Source organism: Metopolophium dirhodum, chromosome 5 (genome assembly GCF_019925205.1).
Source record: "Metopolophium dirhodum isolate CAU chromosome 5, ASM1992520v1, whole genome shotgun sequence".
NCBI classification, from domain to species: domain Eukaryota; kingdom Metazoa; phylum Arthropoda; class Insecta; order Hemiptera; family Aphididae; genus Metopolophium; species Metopolophium dirhodum.
The window spans coordinates 34,760,758-34,780,626 of record NC_083564.1 but is presented as its reverse complement, the minus strand read 5'-3'; the positions used below and the strand labels follow the sequence as shown (position 1 = coordinate 34,780,626).

Sequence of the window (19,869 nt, the reverse complement as noted above, 5' to 3'; positions counted from 1 at the left end):
TGTTTCTGAATTAGAGTCACACTGACGATATTATTATAATATGTAGGCAATTTTTAAATTTACCTAAACTCAAAATATAACCTAACCTATTGAATTTTGTTTCTGAAAAAGTTGAGTCAGCACTATTTTATGTAAATACATAGTAAAATAAATAACTAATTTCCATTAAGTGTTTAAAATGTAAATAGTTCTGTAAGTTTAAAAGTGTTTGCATGAGGTAGGATATCATAATATTTACAATGAAGCACCATGGATCCGTGATATGTTCAGTACACCTGTGTACAACCTGTACAGCTGTACATAATAATATAATCTATTCTATATAAATTAACATACTGAAAAAATCAATTTCTATGAGAAATGGAATACAATTTTTGTATGAAAAATGGTTTTAATCTAATATAAGTATGCGTTTTAAAAATATATAAATATTTAATGAATTATAGACAAATATCAATATGTATGTAGGTAATAACTATATGTAAAGTTTTAAGAGTTTCAAAGTTTTAAAAAACCGAATGAAATCATTTAATTTAAGTTTTCCAATACGATTCTTTTTTGAAACATAGTAAAGTCCGATACGAATATTAAAATGGAGTTTTGTTTAACCGCAGCCATACATAATATATTATTATTGTTATTATGTTTGAGAATTATTTTGTTTGAAATTCTTTATTGCACAAGCTGGGTTTTGTGAAACAATAAAAAATATATTTTATATACGCGGCGCGGTAGGATTTCAACTCGAACGTGTGCTTATATTATAATATATACAGCACATATAAAGCTGCATACAACTTTAAAACAATCATAGTCCGCGCATTAACGTTATCGAGGATAATAATATACATATATACATGTATGAGCACGCGAAAGTGTGTGTGTGTGTGAAAACAAAAGGTTTTACCGAATTGCGTGAACTCGTATAACCAAATATATATATACAATAGGACCACGACCCGGGTATAAACAACGAGCGCGGAATAACCGGCGCTAAGTATACGATGATTCTGGTAAAAATATACGCACGAGCGAGCACGGAGCACGCTACAGTCATGTCAGCCTCTTGTGTGTGTGTGTGTATGCTTGGTTTTTTTATTTTTATATTTTAAGTATTCATTGAAAACAGCTTTGGTTTGCCCTGAGAGTGTATACACACGCGAATATATAATATAATATATATATTATAATATGTACATATGTGTGCTGTATATACTATACGCGCGCGTTACCATAAACAATACGATTCAACCCCTAGAAACGCATTGCGACTCGACACGATATATACACACTACAAATACATACACATACACAATACGTATATATGTTATTACTATTATTATTATTATTATTATTATTATATTGTATTATGTACTTCCCGACTACTCTGCGTAGTAGGTTTTATTGCGGTCGGATTTTTTTTCAGTTTTTTATTTAAAAATATGTTGTCCATCGCCCATCAGCTACCACCTATAACAGTTGCCGTCGCTAGCGGTCACAACAAAGATTTATATAATATCGTTAAATCCCGCGAAATCACGACCGACCGTACACGTGTGTGCATGCGGTACGCCGTATAAATTATACATGTATTATATACGTGTAGGTATGCATACTACGCGTATGCATGCGAGAGAGTATGCCGGCTCCACGTAAAGGCAGAGGGTAAAAAGTTGAGAGAAACATTTTCCCTTTATATACAATTTTTTTTCTCCACGCCCGCGCGTGTGCAAGTGTAGGTATGGCGTGTGCGCGCGAGTTACAGAGAGGTTTTTATTTTTTATTTTTATTTTTTTTTTTTGCAGACGGGTCGAATACTGGCAGCGTCACTAATCCAACAGAAAGTTTTCCCCTATTAAAAAACTCGGACCGGAGAAGGTATATATCGTGCCCCGCCGCCGCAGTCCGCCGCCCCGCGCGTAGGACGCGGATGGTGAGTATGAAAAAAATTACAGAGAAAAATCCTAGGGGCGCGGCGGTGGCGGTGGCGGCCGAGGAGGGGAGGTAAAATGAAAAAAAGGGATCGGCGGCGATGGTAGCGGGTGGGGACCGCTTGGGCGTGGCCGGTCTGGGGTATACACACACACTCACACACACCCACACACTGACACCGCACAGGCGAGCTCGAAAATGCGCGTACACATTCGCACGCGCGCGCGGAACCATATATACATGTATATATATATACGTACGTGGAAAAAAAGACCCCGGGAAAAGTGTCGGGAAAAGGTTGAAAAACGAGTTGCCATGTTTCCCTCTCTCGGGGATTCTGAGAGAGGCGTCCCTCTTGTGAGGGTCTAATTACAAAGCCCCCGGACGCTGGTCACGAAATACTAATTACTCGGGACGAGCGCGGCGGGGAAAATATTATATATATATATGCGCATATTATAATAATATGTATACATATATATATCTCGGGCTACTGCTGTGTATGTACGGAACAAACTTGGACTGCGTTGTGTGGAATTTAAAAATAAAATCTAAAAACGACAACGGCAATAAAGCGAGTGGGTGGGACGTTTTTTTTTTCCAAGGGGTTTTCTTTTTATTATGCGTATCATTTTTCATAACGGGTATGAAAAATGATAAGTAATTTTTTCGGTCCGAGCGCGCGCGCGTCATCTATAAAGTTCAAAAACCACGCGAACACGGTTTGAGTGTTTTCCGTGTAACATTATAATTTATAATAATATTATACGCACTTACCGTGTAGAAATTATGCGATAAAAGGGTTATTGGACTAATGCGTCGTTATAATATAACCACGCCGAGCCGATAATGTATCGGACAGATCGTTATGTTTGTCATCAATTATGATTATTTGGTGTTCAAGAATATTCGCGGAAGGCGATCGGAGAACTAACCCTCGAGTAAAATAATTAAACATTTATACGTACACGAACAATAATGATATACCGTTTTCTTGCCATCATAATATAAAACCATACACACCTAGGTATTGGTAGTTGTGTTAAATATATTGCTATTATTACTATGAAACTCTTACTGCAGTGTGCGCTTTTACAATATCGCGTTTGCGGCAGTAGAGTTCGCCTAGACCAATTACTGAGAATATGCGAATTATAAGAATTTTCTAGTACCAATTTATGAGACTTATTTGGCGCATAGGTAATATAATACTATCTCAAATAATAGTATTAATAAATAAATATTATATTTCATGGCAGTAAAATTAAACGGTAAGATAATATCTTAAATCGTGGCGGTACTAATCCTATCCAATTCTGGTATCGGTTTTGGCGGCTATTTTCATGACGAGGGCGCGCACTGGGAACTCCAAAGGAGTTCTAAGAACGCTGTCATTATGATTTAAGTATCTATTATAAGTCAATGCTGTCACCCGACCGCGATATACTCGGTCAAATTTACCACGGTCCATATATCATATTATCATGTTTGCAGTAGGTATAATAATATACTAGCACGAGCCGCGGGTCGCAGGCCTTCGATCATATAAACTAAGTTAATGTCTATGAGCAAAATACGATTGATTAATCCATGACATCAGTAACCATGTCATGGAATATAATATTGTTTTATGGTAACAAAACAACCATTGACCTATTATATTATAAGATTATTCTGTGGTTTTTAAGTATCGTTAATCATTATTTGGTCGTTATCACATAATTCATGGCATAAATTAAATATTAATTAATATATTTATTATATTGAAATTAATCAATTGAATTTTGCCCTCTTGGCATATTATGGCTGCCGCCTGCCAGACTCCATAGATCTTATGAGGCTGTATCACGACTCACGAGTCGGCTATCTACTATCTAGTTGTTTTATTATATCTATGATCGTAGATGACTTTCTTTTGGTCAGTCTTGCAGGCTATATTTTGCTCGTTTTGCTCCGCGTCCTATTCTCACTTCTAAGTCGAACAGTTTTGAGCGTCCGTCGCGTCCAGCCGTCTGATTAGTTATGGTTCTTAGTTAATATATAATATATTGAATTTATTTAGTTAATTATTATGAAGCACAATCTGATTTTGAAGAACAAGATAATCTAACTGTACGTATCATCATTTGTATATAACATTTACAGTAAATCTAGTATAATAGGTAATCATTTAACATTTTGCCAACTGGCACTATATTAAACACTCCAATGGTTTGTAGTCTTGAAAACTAAAAGTGTGTATATAAATATATATTTATAATTTTAAATTGTATTTAATTAATTTCAATACTTAATAATAATCTAGATTTTTTTTTTATAAGCTGAAAAAAAAACTAAAATACTTTAGAGGTGTGTCTATTGGTAATTGGTACTTATATAAGTTAGTAGCTTAAACAGGATTTTTTTTTAAGAGTTTCTATTAGTAATAGTTTTACCGAAATTACATATAAATGTTGTACTTAAGAGAAGAGAAGAATATTTTGTAGAAATACTTTTTCATGATGGAAGACGTTTTTAAACTAGTGGTGTGGGTGGTGGGGTATTGTGACTAATTATCCTCTCCCTCCCCCCAACTGATGTATAGGATATACATAGTCGCATCGATATTCAAAGTTAAATGGTATATGGAGACGTTAGGTATCATACCTATACGACTACAGTATTTTATTGATTTATTTAGAATATTAAACTGTGTACCACATGGAAATAGGTCACAGTAAGGCAATAAATTTAATTTTTCTGTATGCTAAACGCATTAGAGGTAACTTAAAATTAAATAACGACAGACACGTTTATTTTATTCACTTGTTAGTTTTGTTCTACATTACATGCCAACATATTAAACAATGTTAAACAACAACGATTTTATTAATTACTATGGGCAGTATATTTAGATTAAATTAATAAACATGAAAACACGTTTTAAATTTTTTTGTAATTGACTTATTTCGTATTATGTGTAATGCATAATATACTGTACTTGCAGGTATGACGTATATTAGCATATTAATAAGATAATTATTACTGAAGCATCGTTATTTATTCATACTATAGTTTATAGTGTAATAATAATATGGCTATGTGGCCAATCAATAATTTATATGAAAACTTCAGATGATAAGTCCATTCAATATTTATTTTTAAGTTCTATAAATCAAACTGTTTTATATTTATACATTTTTAGTAAAAATATGATCCTACAGATGGAAAATAATAATATTTTTAGTTTTATTTCGTATTTCAATAATTGAATTGCGTTTTTATTACGTTATTTACACATTATATTACAACTTAACACAAAAAATGTACTTTGAAAGTACGACAAATGACAATGCATTTAAAATGTTATACTGTTCGTTTAAATACAAAAGTACTTATATTATTAGGTATATTACACATAAATATTCTTTGTGATATCAAAAATATTAATGATTATGTGTTGTATATAAAAAAAAATTTAGGTGTTTCATAAACATAATAGAACTTAACAAGCAAAACAAGTAAATTCATTTGCGTTTTAAAGTGTATTTTAAATACAAATAAAATATTTGTAAATATGACAGCACTGTTATTGTGCACTATTGAAACAAATTATGACACTGCGACGCTATATGTAGGAAATATTTAACACTCTTGGGTATCAAAGATTTCATCAGCTATATTTTTTATATTATACCTTTTGGCTTTTAGCTTTTGGTATAGCGAAAAAGCTCCCTCAATCCCCTACTTCATTAACACATCAATGATTTCACGCGCAAAAAAAGATACCCGTTCATATTGTCGAGTCAGGTCTTTTCATCGTGTTTTACTGCATTTGATAAACATTTTAATGAAGTGATAAAATAGCCGCTTGTGGGAGATAGAACTTTAAAACATAATTTTGTGCAGCTTAATTAGTTAAATAAATACAAAATATCTGTCAGTATATAATATATATACTTTTATTTTCAACCACATCGGTTGCAAAAATTATAACAATATAATACATACATATTTTGCATTTAGTTTAACATTAATTTTTTCTACATGACTTATCGCGTTATATTATAATAGTCACGTAATTTAAAAAAAATAATAGTAATATACAAAATATGTTATGTAGTAATAATCAATAGAAATTTGCAAAAAAAAAAATACCCAATAAATTAACATTTCATTATCATCAAAGGCTGAATAATAATAATTTAACTATAGGTATTTGAATTCAGATTTTAAAAAAAAAAGCGACAACGCGTAATTATGATATAAATGTACTATATAGATAAACCCCGAGATAAACATATTTATTTACGGTCATTTTGCAAATATTTAGAGGTCCTGGATACCTAGTTGAGATTTTAAATAGTTATTTTTTGGGGTTCAATCATAAAATAAATAAACAATACATTTATATAGTTTATATTGGAATTGCAAATTCTGATAATTAATTATACTTCTTTACTGTACATGTTATAATATCGAGAACATGCAATGGGTGAACATTGAATTCAAATTTAACACATCCATTACTGTGACCTATTATACTCAATGGACAATGATAAGGTACACTCAAAACCTACTATACAGCAGGTCGACTTCCTCAGTTTTTTATGTTGGATTAATAATTTCTTTTTCATTATAATTTATTTAATCATTCTGTTTATTTTTAGACAATTTCATATGAGCATCTATCATTATTCGTTAACCTTAATCTTAATACAACTTTAACATTCTAAAACTATATATACTACTTGTTAATGTATGATCTGCACAATATGATTGTTATGGCCTTAGTTTGTTATGTTTTATGTACAATTGTGTAAGTGTACAAACTGAAGAACAGTTAAATATTTTAATGTTACATTACATTTATAAATAGATTTTAAAATTATTTATTTATTTATTATATATATACAGTGGTCAATTATCGACAATTTAAGCGCTTTTTCCCTTTTTATTCTCTTGGGATGTTGTTTAGCCGATTAATATATTACTAATGGACTCTGCTGGTTGAGTATTTGCATTTAGCATACCATAGCCGATTTGTATAGTAGGCATTCGAAATCCTCAGTAGCGATGAAAGTTCGATTTTATAAAATAAAATTAGGTTTTTATAATTATTTAAAGGTTTTCTCGTTAAATGTGTATGTAAATTCAATATAATGTAGTATACAAAACATCTCAAACCGATAATGTTTTTTTATAATAATACCTATGTCGTATTTATTTAATTTTATACTATATAGTTGAGTATTCTGCGACTAGTATATAGCCGTTAAATATTCGTTTTAATACTATATATAAAATAAAATATTTATTGCATTGCAATTAATGTAATATTTAGCAATTGGAAATCAATACGTTTGATAACAAGATTCTTAGACCTAAATAATATACCTATAAAAAAATAGTATAATATGAATCGTCTGCTTCCCACGACTGGTGTAGGTACTTGCCAATTATGAAATGGACCAGTAATTTGTATATATGGTTTCCTACGGCAGATATATTTGTCAAGTTTATTATTAGTATCTTTCTTTACTTTTAATCCTTTGACTTGCATCACATTTACCGACGATCATCGGGAAGGACTCGTGGAAGTTGCATGGCGAAGGGGATAATTGAGAGGCGGCCGGAACTGAGTTTCTTAAGGCACGGTAGATGGGTATAATCATAGACCTATAAGGCTATAAACTAGTTTATAGGTCTATGGGTATATTGGACAATATAGCCCGATATAGGTAATAATTTAAAATTCAAACATAATAGTTCTTTCATCAATATTATACTTGCATGTTGTTCGAATGACTACATTAAATTAAAACAACAAAAAGCAAAAACAAAATTTAATTTGTGAATCTCATTTCTGAGATTGTCCACTATATAATTATTATAATTATTATGATTTATTTATGAGTTTAACTGTATGATGAAACTTAGCTCAAAATAAGACATTCACTTATATCCAGTCTTGTATGAACGTTATTGAATAGTATTCTCCGAAACCTCATGTTAACTTTATGCTATCCATTTTATATTGTATTTTTGGTTTAATAACAAGCATAATATTGAGCTATGTATGTACCAAATTATTTGCGTTCTGTTAGTTATCATTTTTATAAGGTTTTAATTTGATAGGATATATTATTTTTACTCAAATACATATTTAGTTTGAGGATGATGATATATTTTATTTTTGATTAGTTGGAATTCGTAACGTTTAAAATATTTTTAATAATAGGCAGTTGTACATTTGTACTGTCAGTAATATTATTTTTCTTGTTTGTTTTATATAAAATATATTTAAATAAATACTATAGGTACTTATGTGTCAATTATAAAACGTAGGTCATAACTCATAAGTTAACACAGGTAGTTAATATTATATGGTTAGTACAAATTCAGTAATAAATTATTACTCATGCTCACATTCACTTTTGAAAATAAATAATTTTTTAACTAAAATATTTACGTTAAATTTTTAAATAATTATAATACTTCTACAATTACTAACAAAAATAATTTTGAACATGAAAAAATCTAATACGACATAATTTTGATCATTGAATTACAATTTATAGTCCTGTATAATATAGGTCTATTATTATTAATATTAGGTATACATAATCATAAACTCAAACAAATGCAGTGATTGTACAAAATAGATTACACAATTGTAGGACAGTTTTTCATGATTAACAAAGTTGTATATTTAATTGATTATAAAACTAATTATTTATTATTTGATATATTTAATTATTTTTAAAATTCCTTCAAAGACAAAAATAATATTTTTTTGCTACTTTTGTAAATGCCTACAAATTACATTTATACGTAATAACCATAGGCGCAATTGGGGGAGGGGGTCTAGAGGGGGCTTAGCCCCCCTAAGTTTTTAAATATATTCATTCTTAAACCCACTTAATAAAAAAAATTATCAAATTAAAAAAAAAAATAATTATGGAATTTTTAGCCAACTTCATAATCAGTGTACGTATGTTGTCTAATAAGTAATAAGTAATAATTAATATCAATTTATAGAATATAATATAATCAATTATTGTTGTTACTATTGTTGAGTACTTGAGTTGCATATTATTGTATTTAATTTATCAAGTATATTTTTGTTTTTGCTGTTGAGTACAAAACTAAATGTTTTTGTAATATATTATTACCGTAAAAATTATTACAAGTGGTGAGGTGGTGCGGGGGCGGAGCCCCTATGGGTATTTATCGTTTTTATAAATGTAGCCCCTCCAAATCAGTTGCACAAATTGCACCTATGGTAATAACTAATAATAAAATTAGTAGTTATTTAGGTATATACTTAATTACTACTTATAATACAATGGCGTGTATATGTAACACGTTTTTATTATTATTTGTTATTAAACATTTATACCCACTAATAGGTATTCCCTATACATTGTTTACTTAAAAATATAGTACAGTATTGTTTTTCATTAAACAAATAAACATAACAATATGAGGTACATCTGTTTACATTTATAATATATCTCGTAATGTATGATACGTGACTATATAGGTAACTAGTTCTTTTTCAAACGATTTATTAGCCAGAATACCAGATATTCTGCCTACAAGATTAATACATTTTAATAATATTGAAATAGTTTGTTATACTATTGAGAGAAGAATCATACTGAATGTAATTTATCGTGTATCTATACATTTCCAATGTGATTACGTATAAAATATTACAATTATTAAAATTATTGATTATTGCTACAATATAATAACATAATATATTATTTAAAAAATATATTTAATGTATAATTATAGTATATTTGTATCTTCATCAATATTGTGTATCAGAATATTGATTATACTAGGGTTATTACTATTTTTTAGAGATCATTATATACCTGATACAATTAATTATTCGATACACATTTTTAATAGATAATTAAAACTGAATAAATTGATAAACTATAATATGATAAAAAAATACTATACTAAATAATAATGATAATTATTATTATTTAAAATTATTATCGTTTTTTGCAACAATTTAACAAAGGGTATTGAACTATTTTGTCTTGTTACTCGTACATTTATGGTATGTTATAATTTATTTTGAAATCTTGAAGTGAGATATAATTAAAAACGACCTAACTACTCGAGTTATTTCCATTATAAAATGTATAAGATAATATATATATAGGTACCTATATCTTTTATATTATTAAAAACTCATTATTTCAAATATTTCAAATTATGATATATTATGTGTATATTATTATAGAGTATTATTGTTCATTAAATTAAAATGTAGAGCTTGTTATAATAAAATATAGTATTGATGTTCATTAGAGATTTCATGACCATTATTTAGCATCGGATACTCACGCTGAGCCATTATTACTATCCGTAGATATTGCATCTGTATAATATACATATCTATATAATAATAAATCATATGTATGCGTGTATAATACGTGAGCTGACCCTCTTAAATCCACGAGGCCGTTTTTGAACGATTTTAGCATATTTTTAAGGGCTCTCGATCCAGCGCGCGCGTAAACGTGATGGGTATATTTTCATTTTGCTGCTGGCCAGATAATATAATCCAGGGTGTTTGGAGTACGGAAAACGGTAGGTATGCATGCACACATTTATGTATTTATATATATACATAGAGAGAGATAGAGAGAGAGAGAGAGAGAGAGAGAGTGAGAGAGAGAGAGAGAGAGAGGTGAAAGAGAAAAAGATAGAGAACGATATGCGTGTGTATAATGTATATGCATATACCTTCGTAATATAGGGAAATGCGACGGACGCAGACATTATCATAATCGCAATTATTATCAAGCGCAATGAAAACACGCACATATATACTGCATTTAATATATACACAATACACATATAATATACAGAATATTATATATATTAAAAAAACCCTCCAAGGACCAAATGTGCATAAAATATTATTACAATCTACGACCCCGGCTGTTGTGATATTATAATATAAGACTCGGGGAATTTCACCGTACACGCGCACTATACGGCTACATATAGATGTATATTATAAAAATACACACACTGGAGAGGTCGGCGGGGTGGCATCATACTTCTTCGCTGCCAGGAAAACTTTTTTTTTTCGCAAGCGTTTTCTGCGAGTCTGCGCAGACAGCTCCCGCACGCAGTCCGCGTTATCGACTAAAAGATGGCGGACGCCACGGCGGCTTTACCCTAAAAACTACCCTTGTGTTGTTAAGGGACAGGGGCGTAATACCACCACACTCCTACCTTTCTCTCCTCCCTTCCTCCACGTCGACCGAGGTCCCTCTCCAAAGGATCGCTAAACTAAGGGCTTTTTTTTCCTACCCTTTTTCGTTTCGTTTTCGTTTTTTTTTCGGTCCAGTCCAAAGCGATTTATTTTTGCCCGGACCAGAAGATAACGCCGTAATGTTTGCACAGTCGACCCTGCCCCGTTAGCAGAAAAAAAGGGTCCACTCCTCCCTACTCGCCACTTGTGCGCAAGAATTTCAACCCGGCAGTCATTAACGTAACGCTACAGTAAGCAGGATTTTTTAATATGCGATTTTTTTCTGCCCCGAGCGGTTTTTTTTCAGCTCACTTCCGTTTAATTTATTGCGAGAAACCCCGGGTAAAAGCTCGTCGGCCCCGGCAGAATTATTGTCCAACAAAAACGTCCTGCCGTTTCTTTATGCGTCTCTAATTCAACTCGCGGCAAAACTAGGCGAGACACATTATTCAACCGGAAAAACCTCCGAGCTACCGCCCGTTATTTATTCCTCTCAGAAATCCGGAATAAGCTGCACAATATAACGAAACACGTCGAAAAACCCCCATTATAAATAATTACGTTTTTGGCCTGCTACAGTATAAATTCATCCCTCCATCTATACAATGTAATATACGTGCGCGATTAACAACATCCTGGAATTAATTTCGTTTTGTCGTTTGTCTCAGCCATTGCATTCAGCTGTAGATGTACCTATATATTTTCAATTTTTAAGATTGGCGTAGATATAAATTTATAGTTATAATGCTATACTATAGTATAATATTATTATGATGTTATACACCAACCATTGCACATTTCATATTATAAAAATAACTAAACCAATGTTCATGAGGTATAGTATTGGCCATACGATTTATAAATTATGGCTATTAAAAAAATCGAGTTTTGTGGTACAGGAGTTATACGAAAATTCGTCCATATTTAATTAATATAGGTACCTACATGGAGGTAAATTATAAACGACGTTCTAAATAAAAAGTTAAATATATGTAGTATTTATAAATATATATATTGGTAGATTATTTAAGATTTAACACTATCATAGCAATATAATATGTTAACGGAAACGGATTTATAATTTCCATTTTCGATAAAAGTTTTAAGTTTTTTTCAATATATATAATATATGTAGGTACCTATAGATTATTAATTATTATATTTTGTTTTGCATAACGAATTCAATATATTTTATCATCATCCCGACTGTCCTAAAATTATTCGATACGGATCACTATACTTGTTTGTTCTAAATAATGCTTAATGAATATTCCACGCGATGTTTCTGTATGTTTTTGGAATAATAAATCACCCATATTTTATCAGTGATTGAGCTATTGTAATTTAGTACTTTAAAAAAAATAAATTTAATAACCGTTTAACATTTTATCATACATACTTTATACTACTTTTAATATTGGATTACTAAAAACAAGTTGTTTATTTATAATTTATCATGATCGACGCATAATAAAATCTTTCATGTTTTTAATACATTCATATTAATCGAAACATATTTCGATATTTAAAATTATATTAAGTAGTTAAACAAATTATTAAGACTTACCGCAATATATTAATTTAGTGCCATTGTGAATGTACGTTCTTCAATATTCCTTAGTATGTCATTTAATAGATATAATTCCTGAAAAAAAAAAAAATATGAGCTTAGAAATGAAACGTTAATCAGTTCAACAAATTATTTATAAATTTATATAATAACATATACAATTCACACATACTTTTTACCTACCCATATAATTGGGTCCAAGTATTACAAGTATGGATATTGAAATATTATTCTTTTAAAAGTTCCCTAAATTATAAACCTAAAGTTTATTATTAATATTTTTTTAAACGATATAATAATTATTTTTTTGGAACAGAGTATAGACGACGAGAAAAATGATAGGTGGTAAATTAATAAAATATAGATTATCGTGGAAATACACTAGTATCAGTCAGTAGGTAGGTACCAACTTATTTTGGTAGCGGTGTCGTATGCTATCTACGCACTGAATACTAGTGTCGTATGCTATCTACAAATATTTATCTACACTCTACAAAGTACAAAGTTAGATTCCACGGGTTTTTAACGATTAGATGGGTCTGTGAATTATTCGCGTGTGTTTGTCATTTGTATTGCGTTCAAAATGTCTTCAATTGGTGATTTATATAGACATATTATTTATACTGATGATACTAGTGTGAATTTTTTAAAACAAAAAGGTGTCTTACCTAAACAAGAATTTTGTGAAAAAATCAATAATATTAGCAATGAAGTGTGTGGTGGCGTTCTTAAGGAATGTTATAAAAATAGCCGCAAACGAGATTCCGATGGGCAATTTGTGAAAACAAAATACTTACGTTGCCAAACACGTGGTTGTCAAACCTATCAGACTATTCGTAAAAAAAATCCGTTTTTTACCTATGTCGATATTAATGGAAAATGTAATAGCGGATTAAGTTTATGCCAGATAGTAGAGCTCGTATGGTATTGGGCACATGGTATGCAAGTAATTCAAATTATGAAATGGACAGGCAGAAGTCAACACACCGTGTCGGATTGGTACAATCTTTGCCGTGATATTTGTGTTGACCAATTTCAAAAACGTACGAAAACGGGTGGTGTAGGGTTCGTAGTGCAAATAGACGAATCTTTATTTCAAGGCAAGCGGAAGTATAACCGTGGTCGCCTACGTCTAGGAGATCGTCAACCTGGAGAAGAAATTGTAGAATCAGGATCTAGCAGTTCTGATACCGATACTGAAATAACTAATCGAAATTACGGTGTACGCGTACAGGGGCCGCGAGTGTTTGGAATGTGTTGTAGACGTGATAATATAGTAGAACGTCGATTGTTTATCGTTCAAAAAAGAGACCGCGCCACTTTGCTTCCAATTATTAAAAGAGAAATTGAGCCAGGGACGACCATTTTTTCAGATGAATGGAAAGCTTACAGCTGTTTAAACGATCATGGCTATATCCACAATACCGTAAATCATAAAATTAATTTCATTGATCCACAAACAGGAGCTGAAACTCAAACTATGGAATGTTATTGGCGACATATAAAGGTGAGATATGGTATAAAATCGCATGGTACCACTAATTTGCTGGAAAGGCAGCTTAAAGAAGAATGGTGGCGCTCCATAAACACAACAAATACGTTCGAAACATTTTTTATTGATATGAAAATTACTTTTCAACTTTAATTAAGAACATTCATTGACTATCTTCATATACGTAAATAGCAATGTGTAGATAACATTCAGTGCGTAGATAGCATACGACACCACTACCCTTATTTTTGGGATATTTAAAAAGAGAGTATTATAATACTATCATAAAAAATTAACTTAAGCTGTACATAGATTATAATATAGTACCTATATATTGTTTTCAAGCTGTTCTCAATGTTTTTTTTTACTACTCGCATATTACATATTAGTCACGTGAACAATTAACAATATTAAAATACAGATAGAGGGACAGACGGTATTAGTATAAATATATTATATTATAATGATAAAATAGTGAACAACAGCTTTCAGTTTTAAAAGAATCTATATTAATGTTTATGAAAAAAAAGTTACATTATTCGTCGTATTAATTATATAAATTAGGTATAAATAAACAAGTATTACTTAGTTGATTACTTTTTTCTTCATAAATTATAAGTTTTATGATTTAACGATAAGGGTTGTGTGCTGTATGCTTGATACAAGGAAGGTGAAGTCGTGGCTCATCGTACATTCGTACTTCTTTTTAATATAAGCGTAAATTTGGGTGAATATTTTTTTCTGCTTATATTTAGAAATTTTTTTTTATTATCAGCTTGTTATATTCATTCAATATCTTAGTTCCTACATTTAAATTATGAATACACGACACCGTAAACAGTGCAGTAGCGTTGTCGAAAACCGGACTCCGAGGTCCGAGAGGGTACGAACCGGGCGACCCGCGCACACGATAATACTGTCTACAATATAAAATATATATAATATAGGTACGCGTGTTACGCGTGTTATACGCTGCTCGGGCCACGAGTCAGAGGTGAACGCGTGCCGTCCCGCCAACTGGTTTGAGCTGGAGAACCCTCCCGGAATCGGCCGCGGGGCTTAACCACGTATATATTATACTATGGTGTATCAAGACGGGTCGTACCTATTGTTTTTTTTTGTAATAGTTTTTGGAGGGATAAAATTATTGGTGTATATTGTACTTAATTATTATTACCTATTAAATAAATTATCGTGTATTTAAATTAATTATTTGTGTATTCGATCCATTTTAATATGATTTTCTCGTTAAATTTACCAAATATTACAGTACAGTCAATCACTAATTATTACTTATTAAAGTTACCTTTTAAAGTTTCTATCCTAAAAAATTAATGACGATTTCGAAAATTGTATATTATTTTATATCATCTGCTTAACTTGATTATTATTATTATTATTATTTACTGTTATTAATCGACCGGTCATCGATATTCATCGGAATGTACCTATACCTACTATATTTTAATTAAAATATTATATTTCACTCACCTCTGCTAAAAGACGGAATGACGTTATATTATAAAAAGTTTTCGGCGTAACTCTTATATTATACACATTACACGACGACGTTGTACCGGCATACTGTTGCTACGCGTGATAAAATTATTATGACGAGAGACGGTGTAAATCATTATATCGAGCACGGAAATAATTGTAGAACTGACAGAGACGACGAAGACGACGTGTGCGTGCGTTAACGACGTTGTCGCGTAGGCGAATGAAACGACTACGAAGATAATAATAATAATAATATTATGTATTAAGGCGAGCAATAGATAGTCGCAGTTAGTAAAGGTACAGTCACGAGTGTGGGTTCACAGGGTTCACAGGGTCTGGGTTTTGTTTCTTTTAATTTATGCGCGGATAGGTATTGTGCGCAAAAGATGTGGACCAGTTGCGGGGGAGACTCGCTAGCGTGTACGATGAGCTAGTAATACTTCTTCCCACGAAACAGAGAGCCGGTTTTTATATATTATTGCCATACGTGTACATAAAATATTGTAGGTGTGGGTACGTGTATAACCGGCGTGGGAGTGTGTGTAGGTGAGAGCTGGGTGAATAGAACGCATGTGTGTAATGCGTGCATTTATATATTATTATACTATGTGTGTGTGTGTGTGTGTGTATAAAATTATGTTTCAAAGGGTCGGGGGCGGTGAGAACGTCGCGGAGACGCCTCGGATAGACGCCTTTTGTTGCGACTTGCCGTCTAAATAACATTACGTATTATATTATTATTATATTATTATTATTATTATTATTATTATTATTATTATTATTATTATTGCCTCTACCTGCGTATAATATGCGTTGGGGGAGAGTTGGCACAAAAATTGCGACGAATATCCTCGTATACACATTGCAGCATAATGCAACGGTCAAAACGCGCAGTATAGTTTATTGTTATCAACAATTAATATAATTATTCAGTGCTGCATGCAATAAGTACCTACACTTAGAAGGATTGAATTTTTCTAGATAATTATAATATTCATAGACCATAGTTGGTATAAGCTGACATCTAAGATATAAATATTGTGGCCGTCTATAAAGAAAAATGTACATGTTATTTTAAACTAGTTAACATCCGTAAATAATTATTAGTGATTTAAACTAAACTAATAATAGTATTGATAATCTCTATATATCGAGAAATATATGTGTCTTAAGAATAATATGTAAAAAAAATCATCTCTTTCTATCTGGATATATGAAGCTTTTTCATTAGATATTTTTATAATATTATATCTAGAAAAAAATTATCTCATACATATTGTGCATAATTTTTATGCTATTATTATAGTTTTATATTATAATATATATTATACTATAATACGAGTATATTGCAGAAAGCGTCGTCGCTAAACATCTGCAGTGTCCCGACCCTGTTTGAGATCGTGACAAATTTTAATCAGATCGCTGATTTAAATTTTAATCATTGTTCTATATAATGGAAAACATTTGGGTTTTTATGTGATATAAATATATAATACCATATAGGTAGGTACTTTATGGTACTATATAATATACATTTAACCTTTTATTTTATCGCGATCAAGGATTTATAATATTAGTATAAGGATTTTATTAGAACACCGTGGTCATACTTTTATAATGCCTTTATAAATATTTGATTTAAGTTTTTGTATTTGATCGAGGTATATAATATTCGATATACTATTTATTGGAAACCGTTTTAGAACACGCGTGAAGGTGATGAATTTAATAATAATTCTCGTTATGGAAATTTGTAATAAAAATGTTATTTAGGTTTACTTGTTGACTCAAAGGTCGAGGGATGCTGTAGTTCTGTTATAGATTTGCAGTAGTTACCTATTGTCTTTACAATAACAATTCAACGAATAAACGATACTATATAATATGAATAGTTTATGTCCTTGTTTATGTAATTATAATATTTCTTAAGAGGTATATTATTATTGTTAACTTTAATCATAATAAATATATTATTACCTATATATTATGTATTAAGTATAGGTATATTTAATAATATTATAAATCTGGATTTTTATTTTTGTTAAACACAATATTTGTTTAAGCTTTCAACATTTATTTTTTAAAAATCCCAAATGTTTGATAGTTTGTTTATAATTCATATATTATATAAGTTTACCTACTGGCTACTACCTACTGCTAGTGTTAACACGTGTTTAAAAAAAAAAAAAATAAAATAAAAGCTACCAATTAAAATAAATGTATTTAGGTACTAATTTTAGTTGAACTTGCTAAATTAATGAATGCACATTTGCTCGTTATTATTTAAAAATATTAACAATTAAAAACATTTGTAACCTATTGCAATTTTATATTATTTTTTTTTAAGTTGTATACAGAAGGTTTCGTGTCTACGTATAATGTATAATAGGACCCACATAATATATTTTTTTATTTGTTTAACTCTGATATATTTTCCTTTCTTATTCACTACTAGTTTTCAGCTAAAATCATTCCTAATAAAATAAGTGCTATTATGCAGTGAGATTTTACATTTCTATCCAACTGACACGTCATATATAATACACATAATAACACGTCACACGGTCGTAGGTAGTTCAATCGGATTCAAACGGTTATAAGATAAACATACCATTTAGATATTTTCATTCCGTATATATCCTGCTATAGAATATACGCATCATATTTTCAAATTAACAATTTTTTTTTCTCGTTTTTTATTTACACCTAACGCAATTACCAGCATCGCGCATATTTTGATACTGGTAGACGCTGCAGCAACACTAAGCCTGTCAATTTATTGTAGGTTTTATACTTTATTTTAAATTGACTTCTTGATTGAGTTTCAGCTACGCGTTCCTATATATACATCTGCATATACGTATTATATATACCTACACATCCACCCACGCACACACACATAAATACATAATATGTATATAAAACGTCGGTGCGTTGCCCTACAATTTGCGCGCTTTTGAACGACGAGCTATGTATAATTAGTACGCGCGTGTACTACAGTATACATACCGATATGTACCACACTCCCTCCCCACCATCAGCACCTACCTTCCGTGGTGTACATAAAATGTAGTGTGGTTATACGGACGTGGATTAGAAGTATGTTTAACGGGAAGCAACCTAAAGCAAATCGGTTATATCCTTCAACATAGGGATCCATGTATGTGTATGTATTATATATAATAGTCATCATGACTTTAGAACACAGTGCCTATAGGATCTATTCAAGTGCGCTGCTCACATGTGTATAGGTAAAACGTGTATATTATATAATTTTACTCGAAATGTTTATCGTAAATCGGCGCATTGCCCCATATTATATATATATGTTCATTGTTCACTATAGAAAGTACTTATATCGTAATATCGTGTAATAAATCTTCAAAGCATTAAAAAATGCCGTTTAAGTTGTTTTATCATATCGTGTTCCGATTATCTTTGATTTCAAAATCAGTGGATCTATCTTGCATGTGTAGGGAATACAGTCAGTGATATACATATATATTGAATCATCTTGTTGTTAGGCGTTGAAAATTCTAGGTTTTGTAAAATGTGTTTGTGCTCTGTACAAATTAGTTGCGCCCATTAAGTCTTTATACTGTGCCTTCGTATGCTCTGTCTTGGAATATGCTTCTGTATTGTATGATCCGCATACAGCTAATCATACTATAGGTATAATATCTTTTAAAGGAATTGCGGAATAAATGCCCACGGAAAAAAAGCCCAGAAATATAAATATATATGTGAATACATATATACTCTATTCCTAATTAGTAATTACCATGTACCTATAACAAAATATAATAATATATTATAATGAAAATATAAATATGAACACAATATGTAGGTATAGGTACGTCATGAAATATTGTGTTATAAACTTATAACTAATAACTTATAAGTAAAAAGACATAAGTCTTATAGGTATATACTACTATAACAGATAATAATCATAAATAATAATAACTAGTAGTATATAATTGTTAATTGTATAAGAGGCCAATATAGGCAATTTTATATACGGATACTCTCATGTAAGAGAAATAAAATAAAATCTTAAAATTTCAAGTATAAATAATTATATGTCTGAATATGACTTATACTTTT

At 30.6% G+C, this 19,869-nt stretch overlaps 1 protein-coding gene and 1 long non-coding RNA gene across 2 annotated transcripts in view; one reads left to right on the top strand and one right to left on the bottom strand.

Annotated features, from left to right (window-relative positions):
- Positions 1 to 16,050, bottom strand: part of LOC132945338 (uncharacterized) — a 37,572-nt gene extending 21,522 nt beyond the window's left edge. The window contains exons 1-2 of the long non-coding RNA XR_009664549.1: positions 15,754 to 16,050; positions 12,768 to 12,845 (exon numbers count right to left, since the gene is read on the bottom strand). This is a non-coding gene — a long non-coding RNA (uncharacterized LOC132945338). The remainder of the gene's footprint in view (positions 1 to 12,767; positions 12,846 to 15,753) is intronic.
- Positions 13,354 to 14,415, top strand: LOC132944666 (uncharacterized). Its single transcript, XM_061014135.1, has one exon. It carries the CDS (start codon positions 13,354 to 13,356, stop codon positions 14,413 to 14,415), a length of 1,062 nt encoding a protein of 353 aa, XP_060870118.1.
- Positions 16,051 to 19,869: the final 3,819 nt, after the last annotated feature.

Coding starts and splice junctions, on each gene's coding strand:
- LOC132944666 (XM_061014135.1), top strand. CDS start 13,354: ATGTCTTCAATTGGTGATTTATATAGACATATTATTTATACTGATGAT.